The sequence below is a fragment of the Pseudophryne corroboree genome, chromosome 5 (assembly GCF_028390025.1).
Source record: "Pseudophryne corroboree isolate aPseCor3 chromosome 5, aPseCor3.hap2, whole genome shotgun sequence".
NCBI classification, from domain to species: domain Eukaryota; kingdom Metazoa; phylum Chordata; class Amphibia; order Anura; family Myobatrachidae; genus Pseudophryne; species Pseudophryne corroboree.
In genome coordinates, this window is record NC_086448.1 from 662,441,107 (window position 1) to 662,463,676 (window position 22,570).

At 42.4% G+C, this 22,570-nt stretch overlaps 1 protein-coding gene across 1 annotated transcript in view; it reads left to right on the top strand.

Moving 5' to 3' along the window:
- Positions 1-22,570, top strand: part of SNTG1 (syntrophin gamma 1) — a 1,036,287-nt gene that overhangs the window by 997,210 nt on the left and 16,507 nt on the right. Inside the window, exons 20-21 of the mRNA XM_063923704.1 lie at positions 2,225-2,317; positions 14,901-15,011. Of these exons, the coding sequence (XP_063779774.1) occupies positions 2,225-2,317; positions 14,901-15,011 (204 nt within the window). The remainder of the gene's footprint in view (positions 1-2,224; positions 2,318-14,900; positions 15,012-22,570) is intronic.

The window sequence follows — 22,570 nt, forward strand, 5'->3', positions numbered from 1 at the left end:
ACAGAGCTTCTATAGCAGATATTTTAGAAAATTGGTTCTCCCTTTTCTGATTGAAATAGCAACCTCTATAGATTTTTATGGGGGCTGCCATATAGTGAGATTTACCTAGCTCCAGAATGTGAATCCCTTTAATGGGCACTCTGTATCGTGATTGGGTCACAAAAATGCCCTTTGTAATGTATGTAGGATGTCATAAAATGCCACAAAAATGCTCTTAGCATTGTCTGGCGGTTACATAAATCGCATGTTTTGTTTGGCAAACAAAAAAATTATCTCATTGTCTGGTGGTCATAGGAATTATGGGGGTCATTCCGAGTTGATCACTAGATAAAAATGTTCGCTGCACAGCGATTAAGTGAAAAAGCGGCACTTCTGCGCATGCGTATGCGGAGCAGTGCGCACGCGCAACGTACTTTCACAACGGCCGAAGTATTTTTACACAAGGTCTAGCAAAGCTTTTCAGTCGCAATGGCAGCCGCAGAGTGATTGACAGGAAAGGGGCGTTTCTGGGTGTCAACTGACCGTTTTCAGGGAGTGTTTGAAAAAATGCAGGCGTGCCAGGAAAAATGCAGGCGTGACTGGGAGAACACAGGGCGTGTTTGTGACGTCAAATCCGGAACTGAATAGTCTGAAGTGATCGCAAGCTAGGAGTAGGTCTGAAGCTACTCTGAAACTGCACAATTATTTTTGGAAGTCACTCTGCGATCCTTTCTTTCGCACTTCTGCTAAGCTAAAATACACTCCCAGAGGGCGGCGGCTTAGCATTTGCACGACTGCTAAAAACAGCTAGCGAGCGATCAACTCAGAATGACCCCCTATGTGTTTTGTTTTGCAGTCACAAAAATGATCTCAATTGTATTGTACAGTGGCCCTCATTCCGAGTTGTTCGCTCGCTAGCTGCTATTAGCAGCATTGCACACGCTAAGCCGCTGCCCTCTGGGAGTGTATCTTAGCATAGCAGAATTGCGAACGAAAGATTAGCAGAATTGCGAATGGAAATTTCTTAGCAGTTTCTGAGTAGCTCGAGACTTACTCCTACATTGCGATCAGTTCAGTCAGTTTCGTTCCTGGTTTGACGTCACAAACACACCCAGCGTTCGCCCAGACACTCCCGCGTTTTTCCCAGAAACGCCAGCGTTTTTTCGCACACTCCCAGAAAACGGCCAGTTTCCGCCCAGAAACACCCACTTCCTGTCAATCACACTACGATCACCAGAACGATGAAAAAGCTTTGTTGTGCCGTGAGTAAAATACCTAACTTTTGTGTAAAATAACTAAGCGCATGCGCTCTGCGAACCTTGCGCATGCGCAGTAAGCGACTAATCGCAGTATAGCGAAAATCGGCAACGAGCGAACAACTCGGAATGACCCCCAGTATTGCATGGCAGTCTCAAAGATGGAATGTTTTGTTTTGCAATCTCAGATAGAAAATGTTAATTATCACCTACTTTGCTAAAAATACCACTATGTGTTGTGTTTCGTTATGGTTTCATTTTCTTTGTAATGATTTATTTTTTGTTTCTGTAATGGGAGGGAGGATTTTTTTAAGCTTCACCTCCAGCTAAAGTTTGTCTAGGATGGTAGCCTTTGCATGATAGGGATGATGGCCCTAAACCAATATATTACCTAGGGCCAATGAGGTCTTAATCCAGATCTGGACCATGCATAGTCTTATGACTAGCAGTGAGGCAGTGAGGGCCACTGGAGACATATCTGGCCACCCACAAAGTCAGTCCTACCCTAAGCATATATAAAATGTGACTGCTCAGTCTTGTCTTCAAATAAAATATTTTTATACACTACTTTGCAATAGAGATATGTTTTAGAAGTAGCAAATCCATATATTATAGTTCATATGTGTTAACACAGCTTCTATATTCCTGACCATCTACTTGATTTGTAGATAGATACAGTAAATATAAGGTAATGCAACACTTTAAAAAAAAAAAAAAATAATTTTATTAACTTTCATTGTGCACATAAAGTATTTACAGTAGTTCATTTTATTTTTGTGCTTTTACTTATGGTATCAGATATTATTTATATTATTTTAACTTAACATGTTATCAAATGTTTGTTGGTATAGTATCTAATGTATGTCATCTATTATTTTAAAAAAATCAAAATTATTTCTTTACAGCACTTGAACTTAATTATTATATTCCTTACCTTTTCGATGTACAATACATTGGTCACCACTAATACTGTTATTCTATATTTCCAGTGCAAGACCTATGCCTGTGTAATAGAAAGTCATCTTATGGGCCTCACCATTGACTTTAGCATGGGATTCATCTGCTTTGATGCTGCAACAAAGGTATTATATAGTATAACAGAAAAGTAAAGCTAAACATAGTTTTTAAAATTCAATTATATTACTGAACTAAATAACGTACCTGGAATAACAGATTTTTATATTAGTCCAAAATGCCCTCTTATACTGTACCTCTTTGTAGCTGGTTAAGGAGATGTTCCTCTAACCAAAATGCCGTACATGACTCTGCAGATTTGCACTGTGTGGCTTGGTGGATATATATATATATGGGATCAGTATGATGTGCCTTCCTTCAGTATACCAACAGCGGCATCCCGGCCGCCAGTATGCCGGCAGCGGGGCAAGCGCAAAGAGTCCCCTTGTGGACTCGGTGACTCGCTGCATTCGACACAGAATCTATCCCCACTCTATGGGTATCATTGACACACACGAGTGGGAATAGCCCCTGTGAGCAGGGATTCAAACTGTCGGCATTGCCGGCTGTCGGTATTCTGGCATCGGTATTCTAACCACCGTGATGCCGACATCTGGCAAATTAACTGCATCCCATATATACTGGCATGGATACCCAGCATTGCCCAGGTTGAAGAATGCACCTTCAAGTACATCTGCAGCCTTCAGTTTTTACTCAATGATAGACTTGACCCAGAACTTTAAATCTCCCATACAGTACATGTATGTTGAATCATCCAATGTGATTGGACATGTCCCCAGTATTAAATCATTGCAGAACAGAAATCACTGCAGAACAGTGCCTGGTTCCTGAGCCAATCAGAGCTCACGAATGGACACTTCATTAAACAGACACGCCGAGGCCGCCGGAGACGAAGGAGGGACACACAGGAGAGGCGCGCGCTGTGCCCTCCGTGTCCCTCCTTCCCAGCAGAAAACAGTGGCGACTAGGGCGCCCCACAGCCCTGTGTGCCTCGAAGTGCTCGCAGTGGCTGCAGACCCCTAGTTATGCCACTGAACACACCTAAATCAACTGCTTGAAGAGCTTGCTCCAGTGATCCTGTAAGACACCAGCTGGTGTCATGCATTTTCTATCTTAAATTGCCACACATCACGTCCAGAGTACCACTCACTGTCATACAACCCAGCTCTGAGGGAAGCAGAGGCATAACTAGGGTTTTTGGGGCCCAGGGCAAGATTAGGAATGGCGCCTCCTCCCCACCTAAAAAAAAGAAAAAAGAAAAAATTCAACATGCACCTTACCTGTATGATGGTTTCTCACAATATGGACTTCTGAAGAACTGTATCCTCTGAGGCAGACGGCATCTTCAGTCGGTAATCACTATTAATGTAGGAGATCCCATCATCCAGAAGATGCCTGTTTGTGTAGGAATATTAACCAGGTCAGCATCATGCAACAGTGGTTCAACAAGACTCACACCCTGTCCTCTGTGTCACATCCTGCCCCCTGTGTCTCTCACCACACCATCATCTCCCTCTCGTGTCATCTTTCAGTCAAACCCTCACCATCCCTGCATCATCTCTCAGCCACACCATCACCTCCTCCTGCGATGTCTCTCAGGATACCATCACCTCCCCCTGCGTTGTCATTCATCACACCATCACCTCCCCCTGCGTCGTCATTCAGCACACGCCATCACACTTTGTGTCTCTGTGTGTGTCACATGCACTGGGAGCCCATACTGCTGCTGTCAGGGAGACTGCACTGCACCTGCGTGCCCTGTGCTGCCATTCTGACAGAGAGGGTGGGATATATTAAAATACATTGCAGCCCCTCGCCGCCTACCGCAGCGATGCTAATCGCATATGTTAGTACATATGCAATTAACATTGCAATGTGGCAGAGGAGCCCCCCTGCGATGTTGAATGGAGATACTCACACTGCTGGTGGGTGGAGGGGGTATGGAGACACACTGGTGGGGGGGGGATGTAGGGCATAGAGACACACACTGGAGGGGGAGAGGGACATGGATTCACACACTGCTGGTGGGGGCATGGCGAGATACTGGCGGAGGGAGGGGAACATGGAGACACACACACTGCTGATGTGGGGTAGGGGTGCATGGAGACACACTAGTGTGGGGAGGGGGACATGAATACACACACTGATGATAGGGAGGAAGGGGGCATGGAGACACACACTGGTGGGGGAGAGGGACATGGAGACACACACACTGCTGATGGAGGGTAGGGGGGCATGGAGACACACTGGTGTGGGGAGGGGGACATGAAGACACACTGCTAATGGGGGAGGGGGACATGGAGACACACAGGTGGGGGGAGAGGGACATGGAGACACACAAACACACTGCTGACTGGGGTAGGGAGGCATGGAGACACACTGGTGTGGGGAGGGGGCATGAAGACACACACTGCTGATGGGGGGACATGGAGACACACACTGGTGTGGGGAGAGGGACAAGGAGAGACACACACATAAGCACACACACACACACACACACACACACTGCTGATGGGGGGTAGGGGGGCATGGAGACACACTGGTGTGGAGAGGGGACATGAAGACACACACTGCTGATGGGGAGAGGGAACATAGAGACATGTACTGGTGGGGAGAGAGGGACAAGGAGACACTCATACATACATACATACGCACACACACACAGCTGATGGGGGTAGGGGGGCATGGAGACACAATGGTGTGGGGAGGGGACATGAAGACACACACTGCTGATGGGGAGAGGGAACATAGAGACATGCACTGGTGGGGGGAGAGGGACAAGGAGACACTCATACATACATACATACATACATACGCACACACACACACACACACACACACACACACACAGCTGATGGGGGGTAGGGGGGCATGGAGACACACTGGTGTGGGGAGGGGACACGAAGACACACTGCTGATGGGGGAGGGGGACATGGAGACACACATTGGTGGGGGGAGAGGGACATGGACACACACACACACATACACTGCTGATGGGGGTAGGGGGGCATGGAGACACACTGGTGTGGGGAGGGGGACATGAAGACACACTGCTGATGGGGGGCGGGGGACATGGAGACACACACTGGTGGGGGGAGAGGGACATGGAGACACACACACTACTGAGGGGGGGTAGGGGGACATGGAGGCACACACTGCTGAAGGGGGGGACATGGAGACACACACTGGTGGGGAGAGAGGGACATGGAGACACAAACACCTGATGGGGGTAGGGGAGCATGGAGACACTCTGGTGTGGGGAGGGGGACATGAAGACACACACTGCTGATGGAGGGAGGGGGACATGGAGACACACACTGGTGGGGGGAGAGGGACATGGACACAAGACACACACACACTGCTGATGGGGGTAGGGGGGCATGGAGACACACTGGTGTGGGGAGGGGGATATGAAGACACACATTGCTGATGGGGAGGGGGGCATGGAGACACACTGGTGGGGGAAGAGGGACTTGGAGAGACACATTGCTGATGGGGAGGGGGGCATGGAGACACACTGGTGGGGGAAGAGGGACTTGGAGAGACACACACACTGCTGATAGGGAGTAGGGGGGCATGGAGACACTCTGGTGTTGGGAGGGAGACATGAAGACACACGCTGCTGATGGGGTGAGGGGGAGATGGTGACACACACACTGGTGGGGGGAGATGGACATGGAGACATATGCAGTCAGGGTCTCACACACACACAGACAGAGGTGCCCTCTCCTTGATGACTTGTAGCCTCCTCCAGCAACTGCTCCCTCCTCTTCCACACTGCCAGGCAGGGCCCAGGAGAAGAGCTGTAGAAGATGCCGCTGTAGCCCTGCCCCCTACTCAGGTCAGATGAGCATATGCTGGGCTCCACCAATCTGGGCTCAGCACATGCTCCTCTGACCTCCACTGTCAACAGGTTTCTCTCTGCTGCTGCTGCTCATTATCACAGAGCAGGCACCTAGCATCAGCAGCACATTGACGGAGGCGGGCGGGTGAGCAGGTACAATGTCCTGGCCTGCGGCGCCCCCTTTCTGCTGGGCCTGCCACAATGCCCAGGGCACGTGCTCTGCTCGATCCCCCTTAGTTACGCCTCTGGAGGGAAGTCTTCACATTACAGCATGCCATCCTCTGAGAAGATACTATCCCAGATTCAATGCCATCACAGCTAGCTAATATGATTCTATATGAAATCACTCATTATGTGGTCTACTAGAACAAGCCTAAACAATCTTACTATTTTCTTGCTATTTATCCATCTTATGGGCTGACAGAGAAGGGTCTCAGTAACATCATTGCATGCACTAGATTGTGCAAAACCATCTTGGGACTATCTCAATATGTATTCCTATTGTATAAAGACTTATATAGCAATGTTTGCTCTGACAGGCTGTAAAGGTACTTTACTTTTTTTCAGAGATTGGACATTTCAGACTTAAGCAGTTCTAAGTTAAGAAATGGGAACTTTTTCAGCACATGTGCTCATATTTTTCTTCCCACCTGTCCATATGCTTGTTAATGCAAATATCTACTTAGCCAACCATGTGGCAGCAGCTTAATGCATAAAAGCATGCAGACATTGTGGGCAATTCAGATCTGATCGCAGCAGCAAATTTGTTAGCAGTTGGGCAAAACCATATGCACTGCAGGTGTGGCAGATATAACATTTGCAGAGAGAGCTAAATTTGGGTGGGTTATTTTATTTCTGTGCAGGGTAAATACCGGTTGCTTTATTTTTACACTGCAATTTAGATTTCAGTTTCAACAGACCCAACCCAAATCTAACACTCTCTGCACATGTTATATCTGCCACCCCCCCTGCAGTGCACATGGTTTTGCCCAGCTGCTAACATATTTGCTGCTGCGATCAACTCTGAATTTGGCCCATTGTCAAGAGGTTCAGTTGTTGTTTGGGCCAAACAATAAAATCTGAAAGAAAAGTGATCTAAGTTTCATTGTTAATGGAATGATTGTTAGTCCCAGATAGTCTTTTATTTGGAATTTCAGAAATTACTGGTCTCCTAGGAGTGTCACACAGAACAATCTCTACAGTTTACAGAAAATGATATACAAAATGAAAACTTCCAATAAGAAACAGTTTTCAAGGCAAAAAAGCTTTCTTAATTAAAGAAGTCAGAGATGGCCACTTAAACCCTAAAGCATTGCTTCGAAAGTCCAATTCTCAAGTTCCCCCAATACTGTAGGTCATGTTATATTCATTTCTTTGCTCATTTAGTGGCGAGTTCATTTATTTTGCTGTGACAGAAATTATCCCACTTGCTTCCACATACATAATACCTCAAAACATGAACTGTTGGAGGTACTTGAGAATTGGAGTTGAAAACCACTGGGTTAAAGGAAAATGACTGTAGATCAGATACCATGCATTACAAAAGTAGTATGCAAAAGAATATATCTGAATGCACACTACATTAAACCTTGAATACCACAACAGGTTACACTCCTGTCTGATAACAACAGTGGACTGAATCTAGTCTGTCATTGTACATTAAGGTAGAAGGGCCCAATTTTTGTGCAAAGAACATAAATCCATGGATAATCACTGTCTATTAATCTTCTTATGGTTATTTCCAGCAGGGAAGATGTAGCAAACTTTATAAAGGAAACAAATATAGGTCTTGTCCATAGCAAGTAAAAAGGTTTTACATAGTTATCATTTTTATAGTACATTCTATAAATTGATAGCTAGAATCCTATTGGTTGTTATGGACAACACGCCCTCTTTTACTCTTTAGATGGTTTCATAAACTTCTCCATGTCACAAATTACACTACATCTCAACTTGGTTCCAACAAAACAAGAAAATGCAAATTCATTGTCTGTGTAATCCAATGTCCTCAACAGTCAATCCAGTCCAATCAATCCAATAGAGCACCTTGGGCATGTGATAGAATGGAGATATGCATTTGATAAATCTGGGCATCTGGACATCAACATTCTTTGAACTTTATTATTTAACTATTTGGATAAACATTTGCCTGGCTTTGCATAATGTGATAGGGGTCTCTGAATTTCATAATTTAATTATCTGGAGAAAGATTTGCCTGGCTTTCTGTGATGTGGTAAGGAAAGAGATTTTTTGTATGATAAGGTATTACAACTCATAATAAAGTGTGGCAAGACAGTTCTATAAAATTCTAGCTGTGGACACTGTTTCAGATAGAAACAGGTTCCTTGGATAAACAGGTATTAATGAGATACACAAAGAGACACTAGTCCCAAAAAGTACAGTTTTATTGAGAAATATTCATATATATTTATATATATATTCATATATACTTAGCTTGGCCTGACGGACAGCGTAATAATTCAGTTTGTTGTCGCAGAGAGCCCCACCACTCGCTTCAGTGTCTGAAATTGGGTTAGTCTTTTTTACGCGTTCCCTTTGCAGGTTTTGTCCCAATGAGGCTGCTTGTAACTTACAAATGGCAGATATATGTACATATATACCCTGCTCTCTGGAATAACTCCTGAATAAGCATTTTGACAGGTACGAAGTTCAACTACAAAATATACATGAATACTAATAGCAGGCAGTGTTGCCTCAATTATACGTATATAGGCCCTCATTCCGAGTTGTTCGCTTGGTAAAAATCTTCGCATCGCAGCGATTTTCCGCTTAATGCGCATGCGCAATGTCCGCACTGCGACTGCGCCAAGTAAATTTGCTATGCACTTAGTAATTTTACTCACGGCTTTTTAATCGGTCTGGCGATTGTAATGTGATTGACAGGAAATGGGTGTTACTGGGCGGAAACAGGCCGTTTTATGGTCGTGTGGGAAAAAACGCTACCGTTTCCGGAAAAAACGCAGGAGTGGCCGGAGAAACGGAGGAGTGTCTGGGCGAACGCTGGGTGTGTTTGTGACGTCAAACCAGGAACGACAAGCACTGAACTGATCGCAGATGCCGAGTAAGTCTGAAGCTACTCAGAAACTGCTACGAGGTGTGTAATCGCAATATTGCGATTACTTCGTTCGCAATTTTAAGATGCTAAGATTCACTCCCAGTAGGTGGCGGCTTAGCGTGAGCAACTCTGCTAAAATCGCCTTGCGAGCGAACAACTCGGAATGACCTCCATAGCAATAAAATATTTAACAATTTATGCACCTGTACATGGCTATTCAATATTGAACTATCTGCAACTTAAATATTTGTCTGTCTGGTCACATATGAACCAGAGAGTGATCATTTAGGGGGTGCGGTGCAGGAAACGCAGGCGTGACCGGACCATTGGGGGGGTGGGCCGCGGTGGCTGTGTGACACCACACGCAGCCACTGCGACCCGGGCAGCAATGAGTAGCTCCCTGCCAGCGCACAGGAGCTGCCTGGCTGGGAGCTGCTCTTCCAGTACAAAAGTATTGCCGCTGTGCGATGCTTTTGTACTTGTGCTGGGAGAGGTCGGGCCTAACATGCAGAGTGGACTAGCCCTGTGCTGGGCACCCCCCCGCATGTCTGAAGACTGATCGTAGATGTGCTAAATTGCGCACATCTATGATCAGGTCTGAATTAGGCTCTTTGTCCTTTCTTGATAAACACAGTTTTCTGTCAAAACACATCTTTAAGTCAGCTTTCAGGTGAATAAGCATTTACTACAACTGCACCATAAGAGACACCATTTTGTATTAATGTGACGGACATTTAATCAGTTGTGATGTAGATATATACAGTAGATAGATAGAACTAACAGTAACTGCATTCATATTTAACAAATATAATTTTATCCAACCATTTAGTTTAAAAAAATTATAAATATTGGTTTAATTTAATCTATTTCCAACATCCAGATCCAACACTCAAATACATTTACTTTTAATGAACTGGCTTACTTGCTCTCATACAGACCCAAAATTAAATGAATAACATTTAATAGTTTGACATATTCCCCACCCTAAAATGCCTTGACATGCAATTAATAACATTTACATTTAATAGGTATATTTTTGAAAATGATTCCCAGTATTAATTATAAAAAACAGTAAGTGATGTAACTACAGTGGATGAAAGGGGTGCACAACAATGTATGTTCTTCCTGCCTCCCTAAAGATAGTGGAGGCTTTCTCGGAACAATACAGGTGCTGGCCATGCTGCTGCCATTTGCAGGTAGGAGGTGGGACCAGGTGTGTTGCTCCAGTTTTCTGCGAGTGGCAAGGCCACGGTCTTCATTGTAGGAAGCAGATTTCCTGGCCTTGCAACTGGCCTGTAGCCAGTCTGAGTAAGCTTTGGCTCAATAGATGGCCAATGCTTGCAAACATCACAACCGATGGTTACAATCTATGGTTGCTCCAGAGCTAGGGCAGTTGGTGTAGTTCCCCTATTTGAAATTTGGACTGCACTGCAGCCCAACCTATAGAGCCACCTGTGTCTTAAGATGTAGGTATGGGATATGCAAATCTGTCTGGAAGCATCTCTTTCCTTCAGATGCCTCCTGCTGGCATTAACATTTTTTTTCACAATGAGTGCATCCACAGACGCAGCTGCTGTGCAACACAGAAAATATCAGAATCAGGCCCTGTGATCTTTTTAGAAGTAGCTCAGGTGCCTTGAAGACTATACTGTCCTGGTGCCTTGTAGGCTACAGATCCTTACCCAAATGTTGGGTTTTATAGGCCAGGCCAAGTCCCAGTGTGTCCAAACTACCCAGTCCAGGGCCCTGGAAATGGCCCCAATTTTCCTAATTAAAAAAATAAGTAAGACTGGAAAAATGTTACAAAAATGGTTACTTTGCACATTGGCCTTGGAAAACACCTGGAAATCACACACAGTTCCAAAATGGAGGGTAACCCACACCAAGATTATTGTTTAAATGATATCAATGTTAGGGGTACCTTGTCAAGCTATGAGGTTATAGATGAAGGTTTAAATCATGTAGCCAACTACAGTAGTTTAACAAATATACACAAATATTCCAAAAGATCGGTAAAAGAACTACAGTAGTCACTGCTTGGGTGCACACAATCCCTAACTAAAAGTTTACTGTGTGCACCCAAGCAGTAACTAGTTATTTTTTCCATCTTTGGGAATATTTGTATAAACTCCTGGAAATGCCTATGGCCAAACCACCAATGGCTATGTCAATTTGTTAACCTATAAAAATAAAAACATTAGTACAGTATATGTTATTGTTTATGTACGAAAAGAGATATTTTGTTTGTTTAGGGCAAAACAGAATCTTCCTAGTTAATTGACTAGGGGGTATATTTACTAAGGTCCCGATTTTGACCGAGATGACGTTTTTTCTTCAAAGATTCATGTCGGGAATTTACTAAGCAAAAATCTCAGCAGTGATGAGGGCATTCGTAATATTTTGGAAGTCCTAGGAAAAAATTACGAATCAATACACCATCGGTCAAATACGCCTGCAATTTGGTAGAAATCGGTAATTTACTAAAAAGTGCAAATCACAAACACTGCCGACAATAGCCAAACACTGCCATGCTGAAATACAATTCGTGAAAAAGTGCTAAAAAAAAAAACAGACCTGCTTTTTTATCTCGTGTTCGGATAGGCATGCACGGATCCATGAGATCCGTGCATGTTTATTAGTGGGAAGGGGATGGGAAAGTGTTGTTTTTTTGGGAAAAAAATGCGTGGGTTCCCCCCTCCTAAGCAAAACCAGCCTCGGGCTCTTTGAGCCGGTCCTGGTTGCAAAAATATGGGAAAAAAAATGATAGGGGTTCCCCCATATTTAAACAACCAGCACCGGGGCTCTGCGCCTGGTCCTGGTTCCAAAAATACGGGGGACAAAAAGTGTAGGGGTCCCCCGTATTTCTGAAACCAGCACCGGGCTCCACTAGCCAGAAACATAATGCCACAGCCGGGGGACACTTTTATATAGGTCCCGGCGGCCCTGGCATTACATAACCAACTAGTCACCCCTGGCCGGGGTACCCTGGAGGAGTGGGGACCCCTTCAATCAAGGGGTTCCCCCTCTCCAGCCACCCAAGGACCAGGGGTGAAGCCCGAGGCTGTCCCCCCCCCCCATCCAAGGGCTGCGGATGGGAGGCTGATAGCCGTTTTGTAAAAAAATGAATATTGTTTTTAGTAGCAGTACTACAAGTCCCAGCAAGACTCCCCCACAAGCTGGTACTTGGAGAACCACAAGTACCAGCATGCGGTGGAAAACCGGGCCCGCTGGTACCTGTAGTACTACTACTAAAAAAATACCCCAATAAAAACATAAGACACACACCTTGAAAGTAAAACTTTAATGCATACATCCACAACTCCATACACACATACTTACCTATGTTCACACGAGGATCGGTCCTCTTCTCCATGTAGAATCCATGGTGTACCTGTGGAAAAAATTATACTCACAAAATCCAGTGTAGAAGGCTCTTCTTGTAATCCATTTGTAATCCAGGTACTTGGCAAAAAAAAAAAAACGGATACCCGACCTCGCACTGAAAGGGGCCCCATGTTTTCACATGGGACCCCTTTCCCTGAATGCCAGAAACCCCCTCTGACTTATGTCTAAGAGGGTTCCATCAGCCAATCAGGGAGCGCCACATTGTGGCACCCTCCTGATTGGCTGTGTGCTCCTGTAGTGTATGACAGGCAGCACCCGGCAATGTTACAATGTAGCGCCTATGCGCTCCATTGTAACCAATGGTGGGAACTTTGTGGTCAGCGGTGAGGTTACTTTCGGTCAACCGCTGACCACAAAGTTCCCACCATTGGTTACAATGGAGCGCATAGGCGCTACATTGTAACATTGCCGTGTGCTGCCTGTCATACACTACAGGAGCACACAGCCAATCAGGAGGGTGACACAATGTGGCGCTCCCTGATTGGCTGATGGAACCCTCTTAGACATAAGTCAGAGGGGGTTTCTGGCATTCGGGGAAAGGGGTCCCATGTGAAAACATGGGGCCCCTTTCAGTGCGAGGTCGGGTATCCGTTTTTTTTTTTTTGCCAAGTACCTGGATTACAAATGGATTACAAGAAGAGCCTTCTACACTGGATTTTGTGAGTATAATTTTTTCCACAGGTACACCAAGGATTCTACATGGAGAAGAGGACTAACCCTCGTGTGAACATAGGTAAGTATGTGTATATGGAGGTGTGGATGTATGCATTAAAGTTTTACTTTCAAGGTGTGTGTCTTATGTTTTTATTGGGGTATTTTTTTAGTAGTAGTACTACAGGTACCAGTGGGCCCGGTTTTCCACTGCATGCTGGTACTTGTGGTTCTCCAAGTACCAGCTTGCGGGGGAGGCTTGCTGGGACTTGTAGTACTGCTACTAAAAACAATATTCATTTTTTTACAAAACGGCTATCAGCCTCCCATCCGCAGCCCTTAGATGGGGGGACAGCCTCGGGCTTCACCCCTGGTCCTTGGGTGGCTGGAGGGGGGGACCCCTTGATTGAAGGGGTCCCCACTCCTCCAGGGTACCCCGGCCAGGGGTGACTAGTTGGTTATGTAATGCCAGGGCCGCCGGGACCTATATAAAAGTGTCCCCCGGCTGTGGCATTATGTTTCTGGCTAGTGGAGCCCGGTGCTGGTTTCAGAAATACGGGGGACCCCTACGCTTTTTGTCCCCCGTATTTTTGGAACCAGGACCAGGCGCAGAGCCTGGTGCTGGTTGTTTAAATATGGGGGAACCCCTATCATTTTTTCCCCCATATTTTTGCAACCAGGACCGGCTCAAAGAGCCCGAGGCTGGTTATGCTTAGGAGGAGGGACCCCACGCAATTTTTTTATTAAATTTAACACTGATTTAATTTTTAACAAAGGTGCACAATGAAGCCCAGCACGGATCTCTCAGATCCGGCCGAGATTCATTGTATTAAAGTCGGCAGTGTTTTACAAGTCACTCACGTAAAACACTGCCTAAAAAAACGAATGACATCGACATCGGTAAAACCGAAAATGCAGAATACGACAGCTTAGTAAAATAGTCGTACTAAATTCAAAAAGTTGCAATTTTACACTTTCGATGTCAATCGTGATTGAACTTTGACCTCAAACGGAAAAATACGAATTTTAGTAAATATACCCCATGGTCTCATTTTTTAATTATCACTATTCAGTTACTTCAAAAAGTCATAAAGAGCTTTGAAAGTGGTTGATAATAATTAATTGAGGATATAAGTTAAAACCATGTCTTTTTTTCTCCAATAAATAGTGGAAAGCGAGTTTAATCAATTCTTTCCTGCATACTAATAATCTGAAATAATTTCCAGATTTTTTCTCCCAAGGTAGAGTAAGGTATTGAAAAAAAAAGAAACATTATGAAGGAAATCTGAACAAATTCGTTAAATAATATAAACAGGGTAAAGGGTTTGCATGATGTTGTAATGCCACAGAGAAATACCTGGTCAGTTTGACTGCTTGAATGCTGAAAATCAGTTTTTCTGATTCCCTATGCTCTTTATAAAAGTCTAAATGGCTTACTATTTATTCACATCATGAAGGCAATAGTAGACTATGATTTCTTGTTGCTCAATGGATTTTTAAGAATTCTTCAATTGAAAAAGGAAGTTATGTTAACTTACCATTTAAGAAAATTATGTGAATATGTGTAAACTTATAAACATTACAAGAAAAACCAACTGACTAAACAGAGAAGAGTTTCAATAATTTGTATTCCAATTTACTGTATATACATTTTAAATATTTTTCTAGCTGTTGACTTCCTGTCCTGCTCTTCTTTTGATGTTTAATTTCTCAGGCTATACTATGGAGGTATAAATTTTCTCACCTGAAAGGCTCTTCAGATGATGGCAAAAGTAAAATAAAGTTTTTGTTCCAGAATCAAGACACAAAACAAATTGAAGCAAAGGTAAAAACAGACTTCTGTGATTCTTAATGTTCCAAAACATTTTTGAAATATGTGCACCAATCTGAAGATCTTTACGAGCAATATATAATTGAATTCTAATAATGGAGTATAATGATCTATATTTTTTTATTATTATTAACCAGTAATTATAGTTTGCAGTAATGGCAAAATACCCTCAAATATTCATGTTTTGACATGACTTTTACTTGGTGTTTACATTTATTAATAAGAATTCATTAATATAGTATTTCTTAATGGCCAACAATAATTAATTCTAATCTTATCATACTCTATGGCCTATTGAAAATACTGGGCTAAAAAATATACTAAAAATAAAGTTACAAATAAAGCTATATATTTATAACCAGCAGATTGTAAAGGGACACAGTTAATTTTCCAACTGTTGGGTTCCCGGCAGTCAAAATACCAATGCCTGAATCCAGAAGCCCATTGAAATGTTGGCGGTCATAATCCCGACCACCACCCAGAATCCCTACTTGGGTGGTGGTCCACGCCACCACCCAAGGGGGAACAGATTAGTGTGGCGACCTGGGCCCTGAAGCTTTGTGAGCGCAGCGAGCCCACGAGTGGACATACTGCACTCAAGGTCGGGTTTACGACTGTCAAGATTCCAGCGTCAGTATTTTGACCACTGGGATCCCGACAGTCGGGATTTTCATACTGAATCCGTTCTAAAGCCACCTATTATGTGACTTTCACCCACAGATTTAAAATGGTAGGAGAAATAAATGGTAAATCAGGCTTGTTTATCATTTATTTCTATGCCGAGGATTGCTGGCATTGATAACCCACAAGTTCGTAATCATACCCCAAGGTTTAAACAAGCTTAGTGATTACATACCAGTGAAATTATTTTCGAAGGAGAAGGGAATTGGGAAAACCTAAGCACAGGTAAAATATGTCTCCTATTAGGTATATGGTTAGAGCAATGACAGAGTCCGCAATAGTCATATTAATAGTTGGCTAAGATTTTTCCTTGTTAGAGATGTCTCAGGTGCACCCCAGAGAGTCAAATATATATATATAAACAAAACAATAACCAATTGCGCTTGGTATAACTTTAAAACACTCAGATTTTAGTATTTCCAGTAGCTGTTCTTCCACGGTGTGGATTCTTATAACTGGTATCACCTGCAAGTATACCCTCACACCAGAGAACACACCCGAACAAAAAGACGACCAGAATGGCCTAAATTAGATATGATACCAATTTGTTTTTATTAAAAAAACATATAGAATTCCATAAATTCATATGAACATTTTTTTACAAATAAAAGGTTCCATACATTCATATAAACATTCTTAAAAGAAATACATCCAGATACAGTCAATAGGTTTTCTGTTCAAGCCTTTAAAGAACACCCTCACCCTTATAGGTGTATATTCTGTAGGGTGTACTGATGAACTAGATAAGAGACCGTAACTGATTCGACCCAACGCGTTTCGTCAGTACGACTTCATCAGGGGTTTCTGTATGGTACCACTAAAACATAAAACGGGTGATTGGATGGTCCTTTAAAATTTCTAGGATAATTTTTATAATTTTTATATACACACATATATGCATATACACATAAGGAAGGAAAATGGAGGAGAAAATGGAGAAGGAAATATATAGATACCAAAAAAAGGAACAAAGGCCTTCATGGATATAAAACATTCATAGCCCATATATATAGGACCAACTTTTAATAGAGATGGATAATTCACCCAGAATGGTTGTAGGATGGTAAAACCTATGGATATTATTAATTGGTTAGAAGTCCATAATTTTAATATTCGGACATATTTTTACTGGGTGCTATCAGGTGTGGTGTCTTATCATGTAATTTTATACATACCAATCATAAACGCATATGCCTTTAAGGCGTACATAAAAATATAAAATGTATAAAATTACATATATATATATATATATAACATTAAGAGAAAGGAACTCTCATTTTGTTTTTGTTTTTTTGGGAGGCACTCTTATAGAAATTATGACATGTAAAAATGTCATAATATTTTGCTCTATTTATCATACTGTGAGCCAGTTTTGGTACTATAAAATACCTTATTAGACTAATTGATACCAATATTTGTACTTTATATCAGTCGATATTTCACTTAGTTGATCATAAAATGACCCAAATTTTTTACAATTTGCTTAGCATATTATACTGTGAGCTAACTTTTTATCAATATTTATGTTACGTGTTGATATCTGTCTGTGTCTGTGTTTGGAATATTTATGTGTTTTAATCAATTTAATAAAGGTTACTTTGTAAATGTCATAATTTCCTTAAGAGTGCCCCCCAAAAAACACGATAGCTCCTTTCTCTTTACTTTCTACTATACCAATGAAAGTATCAATATAATATGATAATATGATCAAAGAAATTTGGTTAATTAGTAGTTTGGGGATAGTTTTGTTTTACTGTTCTATATTTGTGGAAATGTAAACATTTTCAATAAATAGACTTTATTTAAAAAAAAATGCATAAGTAATACAAAGTAGTACTTTAATATACAGTACTCCTGGTCTCATCATACCCTGGCAGCCATTAACTGCTTTAGGCTAGGGTTATAGAAATACAGTGATTACTACTGTAGGATCCTCAGTAATTAATAATATAATATTTTGAAATTAACTACTGTATTTGCTTTGTTTCTGTTTTGCACATCTATTTCCAGTGGTAATGTATTTTCATATTCCCACTTCTCTTTTTCTTTTGCCTTTTTTGTTGACTCTTCTTTTCATCTATGGCAATTTAATATAATTTTTTCTAAAAAGCCATAATGACAAGAAACTCGCTCCTAGCAGAGCCATAATAGGCAAGGTAGGACACTGAGTTGTATGTATGTACCATGTGATTGGTACATCTGCATTGACTGGCAAAATGCATATAGATGCCACTTGTGCTATCACAAAAATTTAATTCATGTTCCACATGGGGTCTATGTAAACAGGTTCTCTGCTGTAGAGTGACCAGCCCTACCTAGCATAGCCTAGTGCTGGCTGTGGCTAGCTACAGCTAATTTTTGGGAGGACAATAAGTGTGTGATTCCTTTCTTTAGCTGCAAATAGATTCTAGAAGACAGGCAGTGCCTGGGGATAAAAATAGGCACCTTCTCTGTGATGGTGCACATTGTACACGGACCATAGCGTGCACCTTCTCCATGATCCACATGCAGTGCATATTATTCATGATGATGTATGTTTTATTCCCCAGGATAACTGTAGTATGTGATAATATACAGATAAACTGTATATATGCAATAATATACAGACACACCTTCTGTACATTATGTCATAATACAGAGGCACTCCTTCCATATGTTCCATATGTTCTAATATACAGATACAGCTTCCATACTGTACTGTATATTATGAAATTCTGATAATTTCTGTGTAAAAAAGGAGTAATATATAGATTTTCTAGGTTTGAAAAGGAAATGTGTTTAATCATAAAAAATACAAACATTAATGTACTGTACAGTATTTTCTTGAATTTGTGAAGATATGGGGCAGAAGGAGTTTAAACACTGTACCATGGCTGATAACAGGAGTATGTCTATGTAGTCTAAATGCTAATAGGGGAGCAACAGTCCTGGTAATGGGGGAGGAGCACAAAGGGTATTCACATACCAGGCCCCAAACTTCCACTTTTAGTATATACAGTATATGGGATCAGCATGATATACCAGTGAACGGGATCTCAGAATTTGAAATACTGAAGCCGCGATCCCACTGATTAGTAAGCGACAGGGGTGAGAACCAAGTGTTCTCTCCCTACCCCTCTAACCCTAAGCCTCCCTACCCATAGCCTAACCCTAACCTCCCCCCTTAGTGCCTAACCCTAACCACCCCCCCGGAGGTGCCTAAACTTAACCCCCTCGTCCCTTCAGCCTAAACTTAACTCTTCCCCCAGTAGCCTAACCCTAACCCTCCGAGGGGGGTTCCTAACCCTAACCACCGGATCGCTGCCTAACTCTAACCCCCGGGATGCAGTCTAACTCCCCGGAATGCAGCCTAAACCTAACCTCCCCCACCCTCTTATGCTTACCTCTCAAGCTCTGCGGTGTCTCTATATGATGGACTCTATATAATAGATCTGCACAAAATAGTCTAAGTTGGTGAAGTGAAATGAGAAAAATTTATATAAAAAATAATTTTTATAAGAAAAAATGTAAAATTGGCATGTGCATATGTATTCACCCCTTTGCCTATTAGACCAGAATAATTTCCCTTTTTTCATTGTTTACCTGCAAAGGTGATTTCACCATGTGTGTTCTTTAAATAAAAAAAAAACTTTTACTGCATACTTCCACTCCACCATGTGGCATTCCTGTGAGGTGTACCTCCACTGATTGCACACCCTGCCAGAAGCATCTAACACAGTGCACCACAAATGGGGGCCTCTGATGGTTCCTCTGTGGGCAGGATGTGCCTCACGTGAATTGTTCACACAGGTTATATCATATGACTACACAAATGCCCGTTCTCCCATGTATGCATTGGGCCCATGTATGGCTTACCTCCCAGTGTAACCTCCGTAGTGCACCCAACATGGCTGCCTCATCTGGTACGTTTTTGTTGGTACCCTACTCTGAACGTTAGGATGCTGCAATCACCCCCATTTTGTGTCATCTCTTCTAGGGGTGGACTATTCCACCCAGGGTAATACTACGCAGAGCACCTAAGGTGGCTGCCACACCTGGTACCCTGTGAGGGTGGAATACACAGCCCATGGAAGTTATTACCCAAAATGCCTTCACCAATCCTGCATTATGATTACTGTATGCATTCTAGGTTTTCATTTTTTTTGTCTGTGTGGCCTGTGTATTGCTGTATTTATTTTCTGTATTATGTTTATTATTTTGATGTCTGTTTGGAGAAAGAGCGCTATATAAATAAAATTATTATTATTATTGCTATGAAGCCCCTCAAAAGTTCTGGTGCAACCAATTACCTTCAGAAGTCACATAATTAGTAAATTAAGTCCACCTGTGTGCAATCTAAGTGTCACATGATCTGTCAGTATAAACATACATTTTCTGAGAGGCCCCAGAGGCTACAACACTACTAAGCAAGAGGCATTACACCATGAACACCAAGGAGCTCTCCAAACAAGCCAGGGACAAAGTTATTGAGAAGTCAGGGTTGGGTTATAAAACAATATCCAAATCTTTGACTATCCCATGGAGCACCATCAAATCCATCATCTTCAAATGGAAAGAACATGGTACCACAACAAACCTGCCAAGAGAGGGCCGGCCACCAAAACTCACAGATCGGGCAAGGAGGGCATTAATCAGAGAGGCAGTACAGAGACAAAAGGTAACCCTGAAGGAGCTGCAGAATTCCACAGCAGAGACTGGTGTATTTGCGCATGTGACCACAATAAGCCGTACACTCCATAGAGCTGGGCTTTATGGAAGAGTGGCCAGAAAAAGCCATTACTTAGTGTTAAAAATAAGAAGGCACGTTTTGAGTTTTCCAAAAGGCATGTGGACGATTCCCCAAATGTATGGAGGAAGGTGCTCTGGTCAGATGAGACTATAATTGAACTTTTTGGCCACCAAGGAAAACGCTATGTCTGGCACAAACCCAACACATCCCATCACCCCAAGAACACCATGCCCACAGTGAAACATGGTGGTGGCAGCATCAAGCTGTGGGTATGTTTTTCAGCAGCAGGTACTGGTAAACTGTTTTGAGTTGAGGGAAAGATGGATAGTGCTAAATACAGGGATATTCTTGAGCAAAACCTGTTTCAGTCTGCCTGTGATGTGAGACTGGGACGGAGGTTCACCTTCCAGCAGGACAATGACCTGAAGCATACTGCTAAAGCAGCACTCAAGTGGTTTAAGGGGAAACATTTAAATGTGTTGGAATGGCCTAGTCAAAGCCCAGATCTCAATCCAATTGAGAATCTGTGGTCAGACTTGAAGATCGCTGTTCACAAGCGGAAACCATCCAACATGAGGAGCTGGTGCAGTTTTGCCTTGAGGAATGGGCAAAAAACCCAGTGGCAACATGTGGCAAGCTCATAGAGAGTTATCCAAAGCTACTTGCAGCTGCAATTGCTGCAAAAGGTGGCTCTACAAGGTACTGACTTTAGGGGGATGAATAGTTATGCACACTGAAGTTTTCTGTTATTTTGTCCTATTTGTTGTTTGCTTCACAATAAAAAAAAAATCTTCAAAGTTGTAGGCATGTTCTGTGAATGAAATGATGCAAACCTTTAAACAATCCATTTTAATTCCAGGTTGTGAGGCAACAAAACATGAAAAATGCAAAGGAGGGGTGAATAGTTTAGTGCATATCTATCTATCTATCTATCTATCTATCTATATATATATATATATATATATATATACAGTGTATATATATATATACAGTATATATATATATATATATATATTTATTTATTTATTACCAGTTATTTATATAGCACACACATATTCCGCAGCACTTTACAGAGAATTAGCCATTCACATCGGTCCCTGCCCAGTGGAGCTTACAATCTATATTCCCGACCACATGTACACGCACACACATTCACCCTAGGGTTAATTTTTTTTGTTGGGAGCCAATTAACCTGCCAGTATATTTTTGGATTGTGGGAGGAAACCGGAGTACCCGGAGGAAACCCACGCAAGTACGGGGAGAATATACAAACTCCACACAGTTAGGGCCATGGTGGGAATCGAACCCATGACCTCAGTGCTGTGAGGCAGTAATGCTAACCATTACACCATCCGTACTGCCCGATATAGATATATATATATATATAATTGCTGTGAACGGATCGGCACTCACCTACCAGGTGGTAACTTGCTCCGGTGCCTTCTGAAACATCATTTAAATCACCACATCTATTCCATACAGCGGCACTCAGAGACTTGGTAAAGTGAAAAAATACTTTTACTGGATCGTCATGATAAGTTGCATTCCAACGTTTCGGGGCGCAACCCGCCCCTTTGTCAAGGTGAGCAAACAAACAAGTTGTGGTGATTTATATATATATATATATATATATACATACATACATACAGTATATGCGGACACCCAGCACAGTACAGGCCATTGAGGGGAGAGCCGGACACCTTGCTTGCCATATGTATATATAGTACAAACTTGTAGCGGCACTCGGAGGCTTGAAAAAGGGTGTATACCACATCAAGGTGTAAAGTGTAATACCAGTGTTTCGGGGCTCAAGCATCCCTTTGTCAAGATGAGTAACAAGCACAAAACAATCTACATACTTTTTTTTTTTACATGAAGAAACCCACCGATGCATCCCGTTGGCCAGAATAGGGAGCATGAGGTCCAGTTCCGGTCCATTAAAGTGTGTAAGCATCTGAGCAAAATATCAAGTTTATAGTTGGTCAGACCACTCCCAAAGGTAAACGGTATATCTTTAAACTGACAAGTAGAAGCTCAGTGCAAACTACATTTAACCTAAATTAGAAAGGAGTACAGTATAAAAAAATAAATTGTGATCTTCAAGGGTTACTTTCGTAAAGCCCAAATATGTGTATCAGTGATA